At 36.1% G+C, this 18604-nt stretch overlaps 1 protein-coding gene across 1 annotated transcript in view; it reads left to right on the forward strand.

The window, feature by feature from the left end:
- The window catches only part of VPS50 (VPS50 subunit of EARP/GARPII complex), an 89886-nt gene that overhangs the window by 49272 nt on the left and 22010 nt on the right, over positions 1-18604 (forward strand). The window contains exons 18-21 of the mRNA XM_074574681.1: positions 441-617; positions 5968-6086; positions 7536-7642; positions 14878-14999. Of these exons, the coding sequence (XP_074430782.1) occupies positions 441-617; positions 5968-6086; positions 7536-7642; positions 14878-14999 (525 nt within the window). The remainder of the gene's footprint in view (positions 1-440; positions 618-5967; positions 6087-7535; positions 7643-14877; positions 15000-18604) is intronic.

Below are 18604 nucleotides of genomic sequence, written 5' to 3' on the forward strand. Positions count from 1 at the left end.
AATAAATGTTAAAAAGAACTTTTAAAAAATAAAATATTGAGAAAATAAATTCTCGGTAATTTACTAAAGAAAGAAAACTACAGTTTTGCATAGAATTTAGGTCTTGTTTTATCTCCTAATTTATGCGAAATAAAAACTCACTTAGTTTTCACCTAGTTTTAGACAGAGAATATTTTCAGAATGCAGGAGATGTGTTGCATGTCATAGCCAAAACCTGCTAAAACTAGAAAGACGAGCAGTGTAAGATTGCCAATTTCAAGGTTAGCTTGAGCCAGCATGGAAAGCATGTTTAAATAAGCAGCAAGCTTTGGCAAAATGTTTTCATATCAGGTTAATTGCCCACAAGTTTGTTGTTATGCTCTGGTTTTATGGAACTGAAGTCATAATAATACTGAAACTGTCTTGTTGCTGATTAAATTGTACTTTATTTCCATTAATAGGAATTTAAGTTCATGGAGCAGTCACGTTCCCCGTCTGTGTCACCTAGTAAGCAGCCTGCTTCAGCAATTTCCACAGCAGTAACCTTATTTGAGCAGTACTGTAACGGAGGAAACCCATTTGAAATTCAGGCTGACAGCAAAGATGATGAGACAGAAGATGTGTTAGCTTCCAATGGGGTATGTATGGAGTATTTCAGGAAAAAAAAAATAAAAAAAAGAAAAGCAAATCTCGCTCTTAGCAAATGATGATTTATTTTGTGTATCAATGATGGCAAAATGTCTTAGTACAAAGATCAGTTAACTGCAGTACTATCTAAAATCTCAAGGCACTTTACTCTTTAATTAGGTAGGTTGCTTTGCTTTTAACAGTGCTGGAAAGCCAGGCATGTTGTTTAAAGTTGAGTTTGTTTTGCAGTGGATCAATATTTTTTTCCACTGAAGTCAAGTGTTCCTGAAGGCTAGCAAGACATGTTCCACTTCAATTAGTATTTTCCCGGGTGTTTAAGTTAGCTTTCTTTGCGGAAGTAATTTTGTCATTTTAGGACTGTCTTTCTGGCTTCTTAGGAAAGGCTCATTGTGGGTTGCTCCTTCTGTTTTATTTGTTCACACCTATGGGATTTGCCATGGTTTATCTGATGTTTGTGAGGCAGTTTTTAATTGTAATTTAAATGCTTAGGACACTCGCTTTACAGTGGGATCTACTGTAAAACTGAACAGTAACTTTGTGCATTTTTTTCAGAATTCTGTCTAGATTTTGACATCTAGCAGTGGTCAAATATGTTTTACTTCAAAATTTTGTAGCATTCTCTTAAAAGCTATATTAGCATATTTTTCTTAAAGCTTTTGCTCTTGTTTGCCCCTTTGATGAATAATGTTTTCTTGGGCTTTTTTTTGTGATAAGGTTGGGTTTAGGTTTTTTGCTTAAGGTTAGTTAATCCAGCTTGTCACACTAATGGCTCTCTGGTTTTTGTCTTCGTCTTTCTCGCTTTCCTGTGGAACTTCAGTTGCAAAGCAGCTTGATCTGTATCTCGCACACCTGAGTGTGATGCTGCAGTGTCTTTCCTTCTGTGGGCGATGCAGCAGTCTCTTTTCTACTGTGTTACTTGAAGAGAAAATACAGTTGATTTTGGTGTAAAATGTTGTTGCATTGTGCTTAAAGGAAGCTGCTGGAGAGTCAGTTTCCTGGTGGTAGTTCTTCCCATCAAGTAATACAGCAGAACATGTCCTACATTTTATATAAGTAAACTGAAAAGAGTTGCATGGTTATTGCTGTTAGGCTTATATGTAGATTCCAGGGCACGCTAAAATCAGAATTCAATAGTACTTTGTAGAAACCCACTCTGAAATAAAGTTTCTGGGGAATCTGGGCAGCCATTTGATAGATATTTGCTAAAATGATCCCTAATGAAATAAAGATTAATGATACCAATAGTACTTTGGAGGTTTCCAGAATGATAGCTCTCCCTCTACTGAAGACTTTATTTCAGACTTTTGTACATGTTTGTGAGTAGTTCTGCTTTTTAAAAGATTTTTATTGAAAAAAACTCTGTATGTAAGGCTATTGTTTTCATACCAGTTGTTTACTGCTGTCTCTTTTTTGAAGGTGTATGAGGCTCAGTCCCAGCCAGAGCTGAGGCTACTTGAGGCAGTAAGTGTTAGCTCATTAGTAAAGGATTTCAGGGTTGCCTCATGCTTAGCATGTCGGGCTGCTGTCGCTGCCAGCACCATGGAGGAGATAGGGTTCCCCTAAAGCACTGTCAGGACACCATATGCCTTCTGTGTTGGTGCCGAGGGCGGTTTCCTCAGTGGTCCAGCAGTGGGGCTGTGGTCTTGGTGAAGCAGGCTAGAGGGAGTCACGATCCCATGAATTACCAGTAGGCTGATGTGTCACATGTGTAGAAAAGTCCATGTTGTGATTTCCCTGTCTTTAATTTTGAACAGTGTCCCATTTGGTAGGCTTGCACATTGTCAGGGACTTTCAAGGCTGGCTGCACTGTCCTCTTTTTCAAAGCTTTGTGCCAATTTAGTGTTCTTTATTAGTGAAGCCTTAACACATTTTAAGTTGATAAAATCTGATTTTGTGCCTGGTGAAGAACTATAATGAATTTTGGCTTTCCTTTCACGCCAGGGGGACAGAATGTTCTGTGTGTAAAAAGTAAAATACCAATGATATGATTTATTATGCATTTTTCTTGTGAAATATAGCTTAGATTTACAGCCATTCATATTATAAAATAGGGTTTTTTTTAACCTTAAATGTAGCGGTGTTTGGAGAACTTAGAAATAGTGTATCAGACTAACTTTATTTTTTTTTAACTAGCATGTAAAGTTAAGTTTCAGTTTGTTCAATGTAATTTAAAATTGATTATGGAGGATGATGCTTTTGATTTTTCTTCCTTGTGGAAATCAGTTGTGGTGAACATTTCCTTTGTTTGAGATGTTTCTAACAACTCTGTAAATAAACAGGTTTAGTCCATGTGATAGCTTGAGCTTAATGCACTGGAAAATGGGAACTAACTGCTTTTAATATTGAAAGATGTTAAGTAAATCTGAAGAATCATACTGAGAATGTGGATGAGGGTGTTCAACAATGCTAAGAAGGCACTTGGTTTTCATCAGTGTATTTGTCTGTTAACTCAGTCACTGGAAGGATAAAATCCTTTCCAAAATCTTTGTGAGCCAGGGAAGTATTATGCACATTTGCTCAGACAACTGAGGCACAGGATGGGTTAATTAACTTGTCAGTAGTTGTACAGGACATCCAACCTGGCTGGTATTAGAACCAAGGTTTCTTGTGACCCAAGTGCGTATACTCTCCAGGTGACCGTCGTACCTTCCCTTTTCACATTTTTCATCTCCACTCTCCGTTACCAGCAGTTCCAAAGTGCTGATGCGTAAAAAGAACTCTTATTTTAAAAAAAGTTACACCTATTTGGTTATCCTTCACATAGAAACAGAAATAACTCTCTTAGGTAATATGTGGTAAAATTTCTACAAAGATTTTGTGTGTCGGTTTCTTGAATGACCAGTTAGGGTGGAGGCACATTTTAGCACTTAAAATTGAAATTATATCAGATGAAGGCCACAAAATTTTGTTTCCAGAGAATGCAGACATGTTTCCACATATTTCAAGAAATGGCATGACAAGGACATAAGGGATTGATTTACTTGTCAAATGATTTGTAGGAATGTAAGAACTGTCAGGATTTCTTTTGAGAATTTTAAAGTTTTTTTAACTTCTTAATTGTTGCAGTTCTGGACGGCTGAAAACAGGCCTCTGGATCCATTCACCTCAGCTCTGTATCTTGAGCTTCAGTGAGATGCTTTATGACTCTTTCCTGTAGCTCCCTAAAATATCTTTGTTGTGATACAGTTAACTTACAGTTTTGTAACACTCTTCAACTTCAATGAATCTTACTGCTTTCCTATGGGTTTGTTCGGGCTGGTTGCCTAAACACTTGTGAACTGATTATTGCTACAAGAGATCTGAATTCCTTTTAGCACTTTAAAATTTTACTACAGACTGTGCATATTCAAATGGATTTATAAGGTCTCTTCAGGTTGAGGTCATTATTTAATAGTTGTGAGTGACTTACTGCATACTTTAAAATGCAGATATTTTTATCTCATTAAATAACTTTTCCAGCTCATTAATAGCATTAGGTTGAGGAGACTTAATAAAGTATTTTTTCATGTAAAAAAAAATATTTCTCAAAATTCTTTTAATCTTTGATGTTAAGACAGTTAATATGTCAACTGTCAGAATCGTATATCATAGAATCATACAATCATAGAATCATTAGGGTTGGAAGGGACCTTAAAGATCATCTAGTTCCAACCCCCCTGCCATGGGCAGGGACACCTCCCACTAGACCAGGTTGCTCAAAGCCCCATCCAGCCTGGCCTTAAAAACTTCCAGGGATGGGGCTTCCACAACTTCCCTGGGCAACCTGTTCCAGTGTCTCACCACCCTCATGTTGAAGAACTTCCTCCTAACATCCAGTCTGAATCGTCCCATCTCTAGTTTTAATCCGTTCCTTCTAGTGCTGCCATTACCTGACATCCTAAAAAGTCTCTCACCAGCTTTCCTGTAGGCCCCCTTAAGATACTGGTAGGCCACTATAAGGTCTCCTCGGAGCCTTCTTTTCTCCAGACTGAGCAACCCCAACTCCCTTAGTCTGTCCTCATAGGAGAGGTGCTCCGGCCTTCTGATCATCCTCGTATATCAATATGAATTGTAGTTAACAATTGTACTCAATTTATCATTTTACTATCACTGGATTTTAATTGAATGAGCACGTCATTTATTATATATTAATGCATAATAAGAGGTGGTAATTCTCCATGCTAATACTGTTCCAGCCAAGTTAGTTAAACTATGACTCTCTTTGTCTTTAATCAGGCCTGAACTCGGCTCATTTTTGAAATAAACTGAGCTGCTTTCATTATAGCTTTCCTTTGTCAGAAATGTTCATGAGGGAGAAAAAAATCCCAGTTGTACACTTTTAATGTGTTTGTGTGGCTTCATAATTGTAAAAAGCATTTATTATTTGTGATTGTGAATAGTATTTCTCCACATAAATCATACTCTAGCAATAATAATATCATGAAAATCCTATGTTGTGTTATATATGCTGTAGCCGTGTTGCTCATTTTTTTAGATATCACTTGTTAGGCTCAAAGCTTCTATCCTTGAAAATAATTCTCATGTGATCTTTGAAGTTCAATTCAATACTTTTCTTGGTGTTAATGTAGATAGAACAGCATACAGTTGAAGAAAATAAGTGCAGAAAAATTAGTGAGAAAAAAAATTACATGGTAATAGTAGCCATGAGAAATACTTATAGTTTTGTAGTAGCATTTGACTGCTTATTGTTTTCTTGAAGTGTTTGTGCTTAGTCAAAATCCCATTGGTTTCTAACAGGTTAAGTGATTGAAAGGCTCTCTAGTGGAAGTGTCTTTTGGAGTGTACTAAAATCAATTTTGCAAAAAACAGCAAGTTGTTTTTATGGTATTGGGTTTTTTAAAAATAAATGTGAACAAAATAAACATGTATTTTTGTGAAGCAATAGTTTAGTCCTTCTTGCATTAATCATTAAGGGTTGTGTGTGGTGCCAGGTTTTTTTTGGTTTATTGCCACCGTATGGCTACATTTTGAGGTTTTATTACTGTTTTTTCAGATTGTAAAGCAAATAATAAAAGCTCAGATATGTGGGTACTTGATACAGCAAGAAGAAGGCAAAAAAAAATTATCAGCTGGGAGAAATAGGATGATGCAAATATTTACTCTTAATCAACATCTGAGAATAGAAGGTTGTTTAGAAATGCACTTACAAATGGCTTTGTATAATTTGACTGCTTCATTTTTAATGAACATTGTCAGCAGCCTTTCAGCCAGCAAAGTTATATGTATTCTGATTGAGGTAAAAGCCAAGAAGTGACCAAAATGCTAAGTTAAATGAGTGACAATATTATAATGAAAATAATGGCGGTCAAATTATTTTTTTTTTAATATTGCTTTTAACAGTATGAATCAGACGAGCAAGAAAAAAGCGCATATCAAGAGTATGATAGTGACAGTGATGTTCCCGAAGAGTTGAAAAGGGATTATGTGGATGAGCAGACGGGAGATGCCCCTGTGAAAAGGTAAGTAGACAGTGTGAGTCCTTGGTCTCATTTACACGCTTCTCATCTCAGTACTCTAATTACTTCATTTTCCGTTCAATCTACGCTCTACAACAATGGAATAGTAATCAAATGATCTTTGTGCTACCTGCATGTTTAGAAAGGCTCAGCAATTAGATCTCTGGAAGGGGGAGGAACATTTAACTGCTCATCATTATTGCAGAAAGAAACTTGGGAAAGCAGGAGTTTGAAGGAGTATAAAGACTCTCTGAACAGGTAGCGGGAAAACTGATCAGCAAGTGTTAGATGTTAACTGAAGGTTCCTCTGCAACTGCTGTGTGCATACGTATACTTTCTGCTGTGTCAAAAGCAGTTGTTCACAGACTAATGGCTTGAGGCTTGGGCTTCTGCTTTTGCAGAACGAAAGTAAACTATTACAGATCAAAAAAAAATTATTCCGTAGCTTGAAGGCAGTAATTTGGAATTTTAAATTCTCTCTTTCTTTAAGAATATATACATGCACACACACGAACACACACACAGACATATATAAATGGATATACATATTATATTTTGATGAATATATATATAAATATTTTATTTATATATATTCATATAAACAAAAGCCAACTGTGTAGCCTTTAAAAGGATCTGAAATACAGTTTTCTGTCTAGGACACTGTACTACTTAGACGTCCATTCAGACTTTGTGAAGCAGACTAACACTATTTGTATGTAGATGACAGAGCAGGAGAACTAGAAAGCCATCGCTTGGGTCAAAGCAGAAAAATGTTGTTTTACAAAATAAGCCTTTAGGATAAAATATTGTTAGCATGATTAATTTCAAAGAAGTGATGGAGATATTGATAAAAATTACTTAATTGGAACAAACCACAGTGACTATCTATAGCTTTGTGCTGTGAAATTGAAGCTTTCTGAATTTTTGTAAGAGTATCGTTTCGAGGTGTGGCAGCTGGCAAAAGGTTTATCTTACAGAATCGTAGAATATCTCGACTTGGAAAGGATCCATCAAGATCATCCAGTCTAACTCCCTGCTTCTCATAGGACTACAATTTATGAAAAAATTAATTTAAAATTTACTAATCTACCCCTGTTTTGTTGTGACTTGCATTGGTTTGATTTTCTTTACTTCATAAACTATGAATTTGAGTCAGAGTGGTTAAAATGATTTCTGAGGCCAGACAGAGGCCTGAAGAACTCAAGCCTTGGACTACAATTGAGAAACTCCTTTCTCTAGCGCAATTTTGTGTAAATTAGGCCAGGCTTCTCTCTTTAAATGTTAGAACCCTAACCCAGTTATGCTTTGGTATAAATAAAATACTGTGCTGGAAGACGTACTGTCATGTGAAAGAAGGGTGGGGGGGGAGATTTATTTTTTACTAAATTTAATTTTTATGTTCTTGAATATAACAGACAGTCACATTTGGTGTATTTTGTTTTTTCTTTAAAGTGTTTCTCGAGAAACTCTGAGGAGCAGAAAGAGATCAGATTATAACCTCAATAAAGTGAATGCACCTATCCTAACAAACACTACACTGAATGTAATAAGGCTTGTTGGTATGTAGAACAATTGTAGGTTTTTATATATGTTTTTTATTTTAATGGAAACCTATTGATGGCAAATACGTTAAATGAATGTTAAGGCTTTTAAAAATATACCTAGTTGGGCTCTATTTCCACTCTTTGAAAATGTTAATAAAATAGAAATTAAGCCGTAAACGAAAGTATTTTTAATTAAGTAGACAAGTTTGGTTATATCTTGGGAGTTGTTTTTACTTTGAAAATTAATCTGCATGCATATATTTTTATATATATTGTATCGATTTTAACTAATAATGGTGGATTAATTGTCTAAAATATTGAATGCGTAAAACCAGTGAAGATAGAAAGGAAATAGATTGTTTTATGTTGCTAATGTGTCTTGGTGGATGAAATGCTTCATTTTGAAGTAGTATAGTTACAAAATTACCTTTTGCTGTCTGAGAGGGCAGCATATAAATCAGAAATTAATTTTCTCAACCATTTTTGACATTTTTTTTTTCTCTTGGAACATCTACAATATAGACCTGAAATAAGAATTGAGATTATTTTGTTATAACTTTTCTGCTATTGATCTGTGAGTTAGGTTGGAGAGATTTGTTTGCTACCTTCTAGAATAAAGGTTTGCTCTAAGAAAAGTTAAGATTGAATCTAGAAATCACACGTGGCACTTTCATGTAAATCATTCGGTCTTCCCCCAGCCTCTGCCGTTGCCCCCCTGCCCTAACACAGTGTCAGAGCAGGTGGAGCTGTAGTTCTAGTTTTCCAGTTCTACGTAAGGAATCTTTATATTTGTGGATTCTGGCCATAACCCCAAACTTAAACATTATTTGCAAAGCTCATACATATGCTTCTCCCCCCCCCCCCCCCCCCCCCCCTTTTGGAATGACATTTAATTTTCAAAATTTCTGCTACTGGGGGTGTTTTATAGTGTTTCTGTAATGACTGATAATAGCATTATTTGGAACATGGAATTGGAAAGGGATTTCCTGCAGCCTGCTCTACAGGAAGACATGTCATTTAGTACTGCCTGTAAATATGCTAGTTTTGAGCTCCAGCTTAATAATATTTCTGTTTTGTTTCCACCACTCTATCTATTAGGAATTCTATTCTAGAAGCCTTATCAACTTCATGGTTAAAAAAAAAAAAAAAAAAAGAATTATCCACCTATTTTCTGCCCACTTGATCTTATGCCAAAATAAACGTTGAGGTTTAACAGATCATTTTGTTCTTTGATGCACGCTGCCCTGATATTTTTACAGAAAGCAAATCCTGTTTCTTCTCAGTCCTTGATTTGCTAAACTAAATGTGCCAAGCTTTTTCATATCCTTTGTATTTACCCACCAGAAGCTTAAGTCCCCTACTTTCTTTACCAGTTCTTTTTCTGCTGTTGTTATAGACTTATCAAAATCATGTGCAATGCTTTGGATGAGATCTCACTGTGTTGTGTCACTGTTGTATCGCAGCGTCCTGGTCACAAGTTGCCTCCCTTTTGCACCTTGTCAGATTTCTCACAGCTTCCTTGTACTGGCAGTTCAGTCCCTCTGTAATGAGCTTGTACAGCCAGCAGGTCCTTCACTTGCCCAGTTTTTTTCCAAGGGATGAGCTGATAGTTTATAGAAAGATGTATGTTTTTAATTAATTGGTCCTCAAATGCATGGCTTTACATTTTGTACTATTGAATTTCATCCAATTTTTATTACAGCAGTCATCAAGGTCCTCCAGTTCCTCCTGTATATTATGTAAATCCTTTTCTGTTTTGATGGTGCCTTCTTATTTTTTTCCATTATCACACTCCTATTTTTGTGCCAAAGTCATTAATGACAATATTAAAGAAGAGGCCAGTTGCTGGGAACTCCACTAGTAGCTTTTCCAGATACTTCCCTTTTCAACACGCCCCATTCTGTCTTCTCTTTTATTAAACCCTTACTCTTTTAAAAAACTCTGGCTTCACTTGTTTACTGTGCAATGTTGTTAAATTAATACTTTGAGTAAATCTTAATTGCCTTCATCTTTCTGCTTCTGTCACTTCCATACTTTCTTCAAAACTTGATCTGAAGTCCTGCATCCTACAAATTAAAGCAGTAGATCAATAGTTGAACGACTGTTTTCCCTCCTCTTGATTACGTTTTTATTTGCTCTTTTTCAATTGTAGCCGTACAACCCATGCCTTGACTGCTTATTGCCCATACAGCTTATTACACTGATTACCAGACTGGTGATTTCACGGACATTTTTCGTTATGTACTGATTCCTTTGCTCTTGTAGCTTGACTGTTTTAAGGTCTGTTCCAGCCCATTCTCAGTGTGCCTGAAACTGGCCAGTTCAGTTCTATTACTCATCCTGTTCCCCTTCTCCTCGTTTTTCTTACTCTCAGTGTCACTGTTGTCAGTGAAAACCAAGGCAAACTATTCATTCTTGCTTTGGGGCTGTCTACAGTTTCTGTCCTGTCACGTCCCCCTGGTTTGGTTTGCTTTTGTTGGTCTTTTGTAATTGGAAAACTACTGATTTTTACCGTCTTTGGAAAATTTAATTTTGGAAAGACTTTTGGTACTTCTAGCTCTTAATGAAACTTCCTGAGTAAATAGGTCTGGTTTTCCCCTTTGTCCTTGTCCTAGTCATTCTTCCCTTCTAGTTTCTTTGCTGTTTCTCATTTTCTAATATGCAATGACCCCACCTCACTTTCACCTTAATTTGTACCTTTTTTGAGGAATACCTACCATTTGGTATCATAACTGAAACAGGGTTTTTTTGCATACTGTTATGCGTAAACTGCATGTTACGCCTGTGCCACAGAAGTTGAAAATGCCTTCATCTTTTGTCGTGACTTTTGGCCTTAGTGTATACACATATGTCATTCACTTCTTCAGACAAGGTCCCCAGGGACATGAGACATTTCTTTATCAAAGGGTTAATGGCTACAGAAACAAGAAACAAATAAGATACCACTGCTTAGCCCGACTGATTTATTAGGTTTTTTTTCCCTTTTTGTCTCCCCTCTTGTCTTTTGAATCATCCCTATAAAACGTGAAGATAAACATGTTGTTGCCGAGCAGATTTGGCTGGGTGTGATACGAGGTTGTAGGAGATGCAGGTTTGATCCAGTCCCCTGGATTATCCCCATGCAGACAGGAATGCTCTGGAGCATGCCTGTCGTTTAACAGTAGTCTCTGCTAAGGCCATGGAAGGCTTCAGTTTGTCTCGCACTGTCTCAGATTTTTGGCTAGGAAAATGCCATGGCACTGAACACTAATTTCAAGGAGCATAACTGAGGTGGTTGTCTAGGATTCCTTCATTATCAATGGAGAACAGTAGGTAACTCCAGAAGATGATAGAGTTTGTTGACTATCCTGGATGTCTTTGCCTGCCTGTCATTGCATAGATATCTTAGCACTTTTCTTCTGAAGCTGCTCCTGTGCTCTGCACAGGAGATCTAAGCATACAGTATGGGCTAAGGGTCTGTTTTTTAGATAAAGAAGTTGGACAAAGTGGATTGCATATGCAAGACCAGCGATGTGGCACCACAAAAAATAAGCTGGGGGCTAATGCAGTACAGGGGACACAGTAGGCATGCCCTACCTATAGAAAGCCTATACTCTCTTAGTTCTATTCCTCGAAAATAAGGCTCTATTTTAAGACACACTTGTTTTGGTAGCAATAATGTGAGTACTTACGCAGTTTTTGTCCCTACTATATTTTGTCACTGATATTCCTGCCTCTTGTATGTTGCATCAGCACTTTTGGAAGACCTAGATCACCTCCCTGACCTTGTCGAAAAACAAATCATAAAGGAAAGTAGGTTTAAAAAGGGAAGTCTGGAGTGGGTTGGAGATGCAGATTTAAATTGCCCAATCAAGTAAAAGAAATTGTTGCTTCACTTTTTAGGAAGGGATGTATGTAAGTAGTAGTACTCACTGAATGGGTATAACTGCTCATAACCCATTTTGAACTATTTCTATGTGCTCTATGCTTTGTATGGAGGCTAGATGAATAAAACAAAGTGTAGCTTAATAAATATAAACTACATAACTGAGTTGCTATGTATAACTGAAGTGAGAGCTGCTAAAACTTTGTTTAACTTGAATTTCAAGTGAACGGTTCAATTTATCTGGTTTTCCCTCAAGTTTGTAACCCAGGTAATTATTTCTCTGTTTCCAGTATAAATTAACCATTAGATATATTTATAAGGCTAATTTTTTCCTATCAAGCCATTGAATGTTAACTTAAAATATAAAGGAAGAATGAACCTGTGTTAAATTTGTATGGAATATTTTGACCTAGGTTCTATACATCAACAAGAATAATTAATGACTATGCCATTGTATATATTCCTTGGGTGTTTTCTTATTTTAATTAATGTCATTCTGACTTAAGAAATACCCATTAAACTATTTCTCAGGTTGGGTTTTTTTTAATGCCTTTTTGTGCCTCACTTTTGCTTTTGTTGTGAATAGTTTTTGGGAAGAAACTCTTCGCTTTTTCTTGGTTTGAAACCCATTAACTTCTAAGAAAATAATAGTGGTGATGACAAATTTCACAGCAGGTATCTCGTAGCTGAAATAAGCGATTGGTCACATAGCATAGAACCTTATGGGGCATAAAAATCCCAAATCATACAGTCTTTCAAACTGATATAATTACAATGGGCTTTTCACTTTTTGCTTCAAACTGGCATTTTAGCTCCTAATGTATGTCGTAGGAAGCTGCGTGTTTGGGATTGTGAGGCTCCCTAGGAAATGATTTTACTAGTGGCCATAGATATACAAAAACTCAAATACGTATTATTCAGGAGATTGTGTATTTATTTACCTTTTTGATTTTAGTGATCAGTTTCATATAGATTAGTGTGATAGAGAGTACTCTCTACTTACTGTCTTTAAGGACAAAAGAAGTGATGGAAATAATACTTCAAAAAAAACCTGGCAAATGTTCAGCAGTTTTAGCTATTAACAGAGAGCCTCTAGGAAGTCAAGCTACTTTGAGTTGTCGAATCTCTAAGTGGTGTTTTCGAGTGTTCCTGAGAGTTTCTAGCACGGCATGGGTTTGGCCTGTTAGTGCTGTTTGGAAATGTTCTCATACACCCCTTTTCAACCAAAATAAGAACTTTAGTGCAACTAGATAAGAATGTATAGAAGTTAAAAGTTGGCATCCCGTTAGAGAGAGCAACTAGGAGGAAATGTTCTTGGAACACTTGTTGTGTCAAGATGCTGAGTGATGTAGTAATAGAGAAATGTTCTTGGCATCAGAAGATTTTTATAGGGACAATACTTGGGCAGTGTACAGTGTGTAGCCCTTTGGAAAAGCATAAGATACTGCCTGTGAGATTACCTTGAATATTCATGCCAACTGCACAGATATTTGGAAATCTGACTGTCCAGAATGTGACACATCACCCTCATATATTGTATGTGTTGCAGGCGAGTTTAAAAATGTGTTTATCACAGAGTAAGCAGAAAAAATCAGCCTGTGGCAATACAAAATATTCCGATAGCACATGTGGAGGGGACAGCTGCTTTGATTAGGGTACCATCCTTTCCCAAACATCCAAAAATTTCCACATTGGGCTGTGCTAGATCTAACTGCATTTGGTTTTCCCTCTTGGAAGACAAATAGAAATTTTTTTAAGTCTGCTTTGCCGCTTGTTCATAATGGTGTAGATCAAAACATTGATAATTAAGCACAGAATTAACAATTGGGCTAAACTGCCAAATATTAAGCATTGCAACCTGTGTCAAATCTCCAAAAATAACAAAATATATGCTTGCCTGTGTTAGCAAACTGGGATAACAGATGCATAGTATTCATTCAACCAGGGAGTCTAAGCTAGATAGAAACCTGGAAAGCAGCAATGTCAGATTATTGCTTGATTCTTACCATACCGCTATATCATTTTACCATGTATCTACTGTATCATGTATTTGCCAAATTATTGTTATCTTTACTGACCTACACAAGTATTGCTTAAAAAAAATTCAAATAACCCCCCCTGACACTAACAGCTCATTTTTTTTATTTTGTTACTCATTTTCTCTGCATGACAAACATTTTCTGTATCAATTAGTAATTACTTTGCTGGGCTCAGCATTAACTTGAAAAACAGTGTTGCTGACTACAGGAAAAAGAAAATATTTTAGCACCCTCATGTAATTTTTTCCAATCTGTCACATCAAAACATGGCTGGAATATGACAATTTGTTAAATGATCTGCTATATCCTACATGCTGGGTGGACTGCATTTATGTTTTGGTTCAAAAAAACTATAATAACCCAGAGCTTATTATATATTCTTTATATTTTTAAGATGCTAATAGGGCAAGCAGTATGTCATTTTTGAGCTAGCCAGCCAGAAATGTAAGGTATCCACAATATCGAGGTTTTCATTACGCTTCTTGTATGGTTCTGTGAAAAGAACCACGCCTGATGCCGGAAAAGAAAATAACTAAAACTGTAGGCCCTGTGAACTATACCTGTATGGAAAAAATTCTTTCTGAGTCCAAATTGTATGATCAATTTGACTCGGCTAACATAGATGAAGGTCCTGAGGTTTTTAAAAATTTTTATTTTCCCAAGTCAAACACACAACAACAGACAACAGGAGGGAAGATAAGGAGTTATTCTTCTCCCTGCATGTGCCAGGGACCCGGCATCCTTCTTTTCTGTAGTCTGTCCCTCTAGAAACATTTCAAACATGCATCTTGGGTTTTTTACTCAAGGATAAAAAGGAAGGAGAGCAGGAAATGCTATGTTGCTGATGTGAAACACATCGTTCCTGGAGTTGTTGGATGAAATCCAATCTTGGGCATATCCTTTTTATACTGTGCTTTTCTGTTGCTTGAAAAAGATCCACATGTGCATATTTAAACACAAACCAATGCGTAAAATCTTCAGTGGCTTTATATATCATTTGTTAGAGACTACTTTAAGGGATGATTATTTTTTCGATTAAACGAAGCTGAAACTTGTAGAGGATCCAGAAAGCTGTATGTTTTGAATTTGGTACCAGAAGACCAAGGCATTTTGATGTGGATTAACATCCACATTTGGAGAAGTCTTTAGGCATTTGTGGTGTCTTAGTCATCATATTTAGCTTTGTTTTTAAACATCCCAATCTCTAAAATGTTGTAAATTGTCCTTAATCAATATTCAAGGCTAATTAATAAACTTCGTAAAGCTGGTTTTGAGTTTGTCAAACTCAGTGCTGTCTTTGTAGCACTTACGTTAAACAAACTGATCTTCTGTATTTAATTTTTAAGGGAAATATATGCAGATGATGAATATTCTGAAACCAATTGCATTTGATGTGATCCACTTCATGTCCCAGCTCTTCGATTACTATCTGTATGCAGTCTATACATTTTTTGGCCGAAATGACACGGTAGGTAGAAACATTGTTCATTCAAGTATCACTATACACACAGAATGAGAATACAGAGGAGATCTCTTTACTTAAAATACTACCTAATATCTAATGCCCAGAAAAATTAGCGGCACCTGCATGGATTTGAATGCAGAAGTAAGAAAAGGCTGATTAGATCAGGCGAATAAGCACTGGAAGCATTATTATCACCGGGACATGAATCCTATTATGTTTTGAATAGATTTTGTACTCTATTTCCAGCAGTATTTTGAAAGGAAGGAAAGACAACATGAAATACCTAAAAGTAGTGGCAGAAAGTGGGGAGCAAAGGAGCAGTCTGCAGAAGGAGGGTGGTGGTTTGGAGCCTGGAGACTGAGTTGATTTGATTTCCTATATGTATTTCTCTAACTTAGATAAGAATAACGAAAAGAAAAGGATGAGGGGGACATGAAAGTTAAATAGTAACTAAGGTTTAAGAGGTTTGAAATACTCTCTTTCAGATCTAGTATTCTTCTGTCAAACTAATCGAATTAATGAAAACAGGGTTTTTTTGAGTGATCTTGTAGTTGAAATAAATGCTTGTTGTCAATGTCTGTACATAACATAGATCAACTTTCAACAGAATTGTCTTAAAGCATCTATGAAAAGCTGCATGTAAAAGCAATTTTCTCCTCTCTTGGCCCCTAAATTACTCCGCAAGTAATAATATCGTGGGTTCCAAATTCATCATCATCTGTTGGCAAACTGTAATGGATTTTCAGACTCAACATATGGTTCTAAATGGTTTTGAGCTGTTCTCTTTGGCAGGACAAATGTATTTGCAATTTGTTTGTGTTTAGAAGATGGGTATTTTTTGTTTTGGATTTTGTTTTTGTTTTTTGTTTTTTTTTTGTTAAGATAATTGATCTCCATTGGCTTAGTCAGCTGCTCTGGTATTCACATTCTGTTGCATTTATTTTTATTTTTTTGCACCTCCCATTTTGTGTTTTTAAAGCTCATACTGAGTTCATCACTCTCTACTTCTAACAGAGAACAGCACAGTGCTAGGCAGGTAAACATTATAGCAGATGGGTAGTAAAATTTGATGTTTTTGTAGTGTGCCTAATTTTTGTTTTGACAGATGATTTTCCATGGGAAACATAATGCTTACAAAGGGTCTATAAATGTAATAAACCCTCTTGTAATGCTGCTTAAATGTCCTCACTCCCCATAGTGTTTAGTGGGTGATGGTATGTGATTTAGACCACTGAGAGTGTTCCTGTTTCATTTTTATTTATGAAATAGCATCAAATGGGATTCTTAAAAGTATGCTGGTAATAGAACTTCCTTGAGTGGTTGAAATTCTTTGTGAGTATTATGCCTATGTTGTATATGTTAGTACACGCATAAGGAGAATGATTAATTTTACAGAGTTCATTGCCAGTTCAGTTAAAAACAAGGATTTAAAATATACGTGTTGAGTTCTATGTCCGGTCATGATGCTAAGTCATTGCTCTTTCCAGACCACTTTAGAATGATTACCCTCTGTAGTCAGTATTTGGCTTTCTTCACTGACAAAAGTTACACACTGTTTTAACCAGAATCGCTCTTTCAAAACCTTTTTAATTTGTGGGATGCAAGTTAAGACTACTTTTCCTCCTTATCTCAAATTATGGAGCAACGTAACATGAAATTAAAAGGAATTACCTATATTAAATATCTGTTCACTAAAGTGTGAGACATTCATGAACATGCCATAGAATAGTCTTTCGCAGAATAGATTTGAGATGAGTTTTAATTTTTTTGACAAGACATAATAGTTTGTAAACCTATGGCCATTCTTATGGAAAACACTTCATTTTATTTATTTTTTTTTTAACTGTAAGAGGTGATGTAGAATTGGTGATGAGTAAAATTGTTCTGTAAATTGTCTAATGCTCTGCTTACTAACCTTACTAGGTCATCAGTTTGTGGAATTTAAGTATCTACCATTTTGCAGAGAGAAATAGCTTCCATGAAGCAAAGCAGTTATACTGCTGAGTGACACGTTCTGTGTGAAGTCATGAGGTTCTGTCCTTGTGGGAAAAATGCTGAGCAACAATTTTTTGGGTTTTTTTTTGTTTGTTTGTTCATTGTGTTTTTTCCCCCCTCATACATATGGCTGCACAGTTCTGACTTAAGGCTGTAACTGGTTGCCTGGTAAATCTGGAGTTCTTGATAGGTAATGTTTTACAGAAATTTAAGTATGTTTTTGCATTCCTTTTCACTCAGATATGTTTCAAATAAGAAATTGCCCTTTTTTTTAGAAAGACATATATCATTATAGAATAAGTAAGCAAAAGTTACAGATAACTACTGGAAGTTAGTAATTGAAAGGCAGAAAGAAAAAGAATTAGTGGCAGATTGTGTGATGTGTAGTTTTGATGGTGCAGGTGCAAATTTCTTAAATTTAATGGCTGAAACTTGCAAATACATTTTTTAATATTTTTTTTTCCTTTAAGCAGAGTATTTTTTCTGTTTGTTCTTTTTCACCCATATACCTGCAAAATCAAATGCAATTCAGAACTGATATTTTCTATGGTAAAAATGTGAAGAAAAATATAAATTATTTTGGTAAAAAGCTGACTTCACTTGTGGAAAAACAAAGGCATGAACACTTCTTTTTATCAAATGTCAACACTAGGATAGTGATTTATGTTTCCTACATCAGGTTCTAGATTGCAGCGGAGTGTACTTCCCATGGGAATTCACCTCAGTTGTAAATTTTCACTGAGTATTTAGGAGGATTGGAGCAGATGAACATCTTAAGTCAGAAACATTAGATGCAGTAAATGGGGACCTAAATTATGCCTTTTTGTGTTTAAAAGGAGTGGATGGGATGACATGAACTTGAACACTTCCTTCCCTGATTTAGTGCATTGAAAGGAAGTCTAATAATACAGTGTAGAACAGTGCCCTAAATATTGTTGAGTAAATTGCCTTTTGGTGCAAATCACATACCAGAACTGTATTCAGATACTTCCAGATTCTTGATGTAAATGTGTGTTTCTTACCTGTCCCATTTCTACTTCCTTTGTTGTGTTTGTTTATTCTTTGTTTTTTTTAACTGGAAGTAGAACATAAGTAGCTACATTAATTATGCATGTCAGTTCAGACCCTCAGCTGGTATAATTCATTGCATTTACCAGGAAATCAGTGTAGCTATATTGATTTCTCCCAGCTGAACATCTGCCCCATAATACCTCTAAGCCATGAACATGAAGATGGCACATTTCTCAGGTAGATCTTTTTAAGCATTAAGTAATAATCACTGTTTTATAATGATCAATGGATATAATTTTACATATGCAAGTTAGATATTTAATAAGGAATTACAAGAAATTTTATAGCTTGAGAGAGAAGTCACGACCATTTGGCTTGGGTGTGGTGTGCACGCAAGTCTCAGTGGGGGCATCGTGGTGCACCATTCTGGGCTTATCGCCCAAATGAGAAAATTTAGGGTCCTGCACCCAAATACAGTAATATAACAATAAAGGGTACTGTTTATTTATTGGTATGAAGGGTACGCTGTCATCTTCATGAAAGGTACTTGGGTCATCCTTCACACCAGTGCAGTGTCGAGTGCTGTGACCTGTGCCGATTTT

Source organism: Larus michahellis, chromosome 2 (genome assembly GCF_964199755.1).
Source record: "Larus michahellis chromosome 2, bLarMic1.1, whole genome shotgun sequence".
Taxonomy (NCBI): Eukaryota; Metazoa; Chordata; class Aves; order Charadriiformes; family Laridae; genus Larus; species Larus michahellis.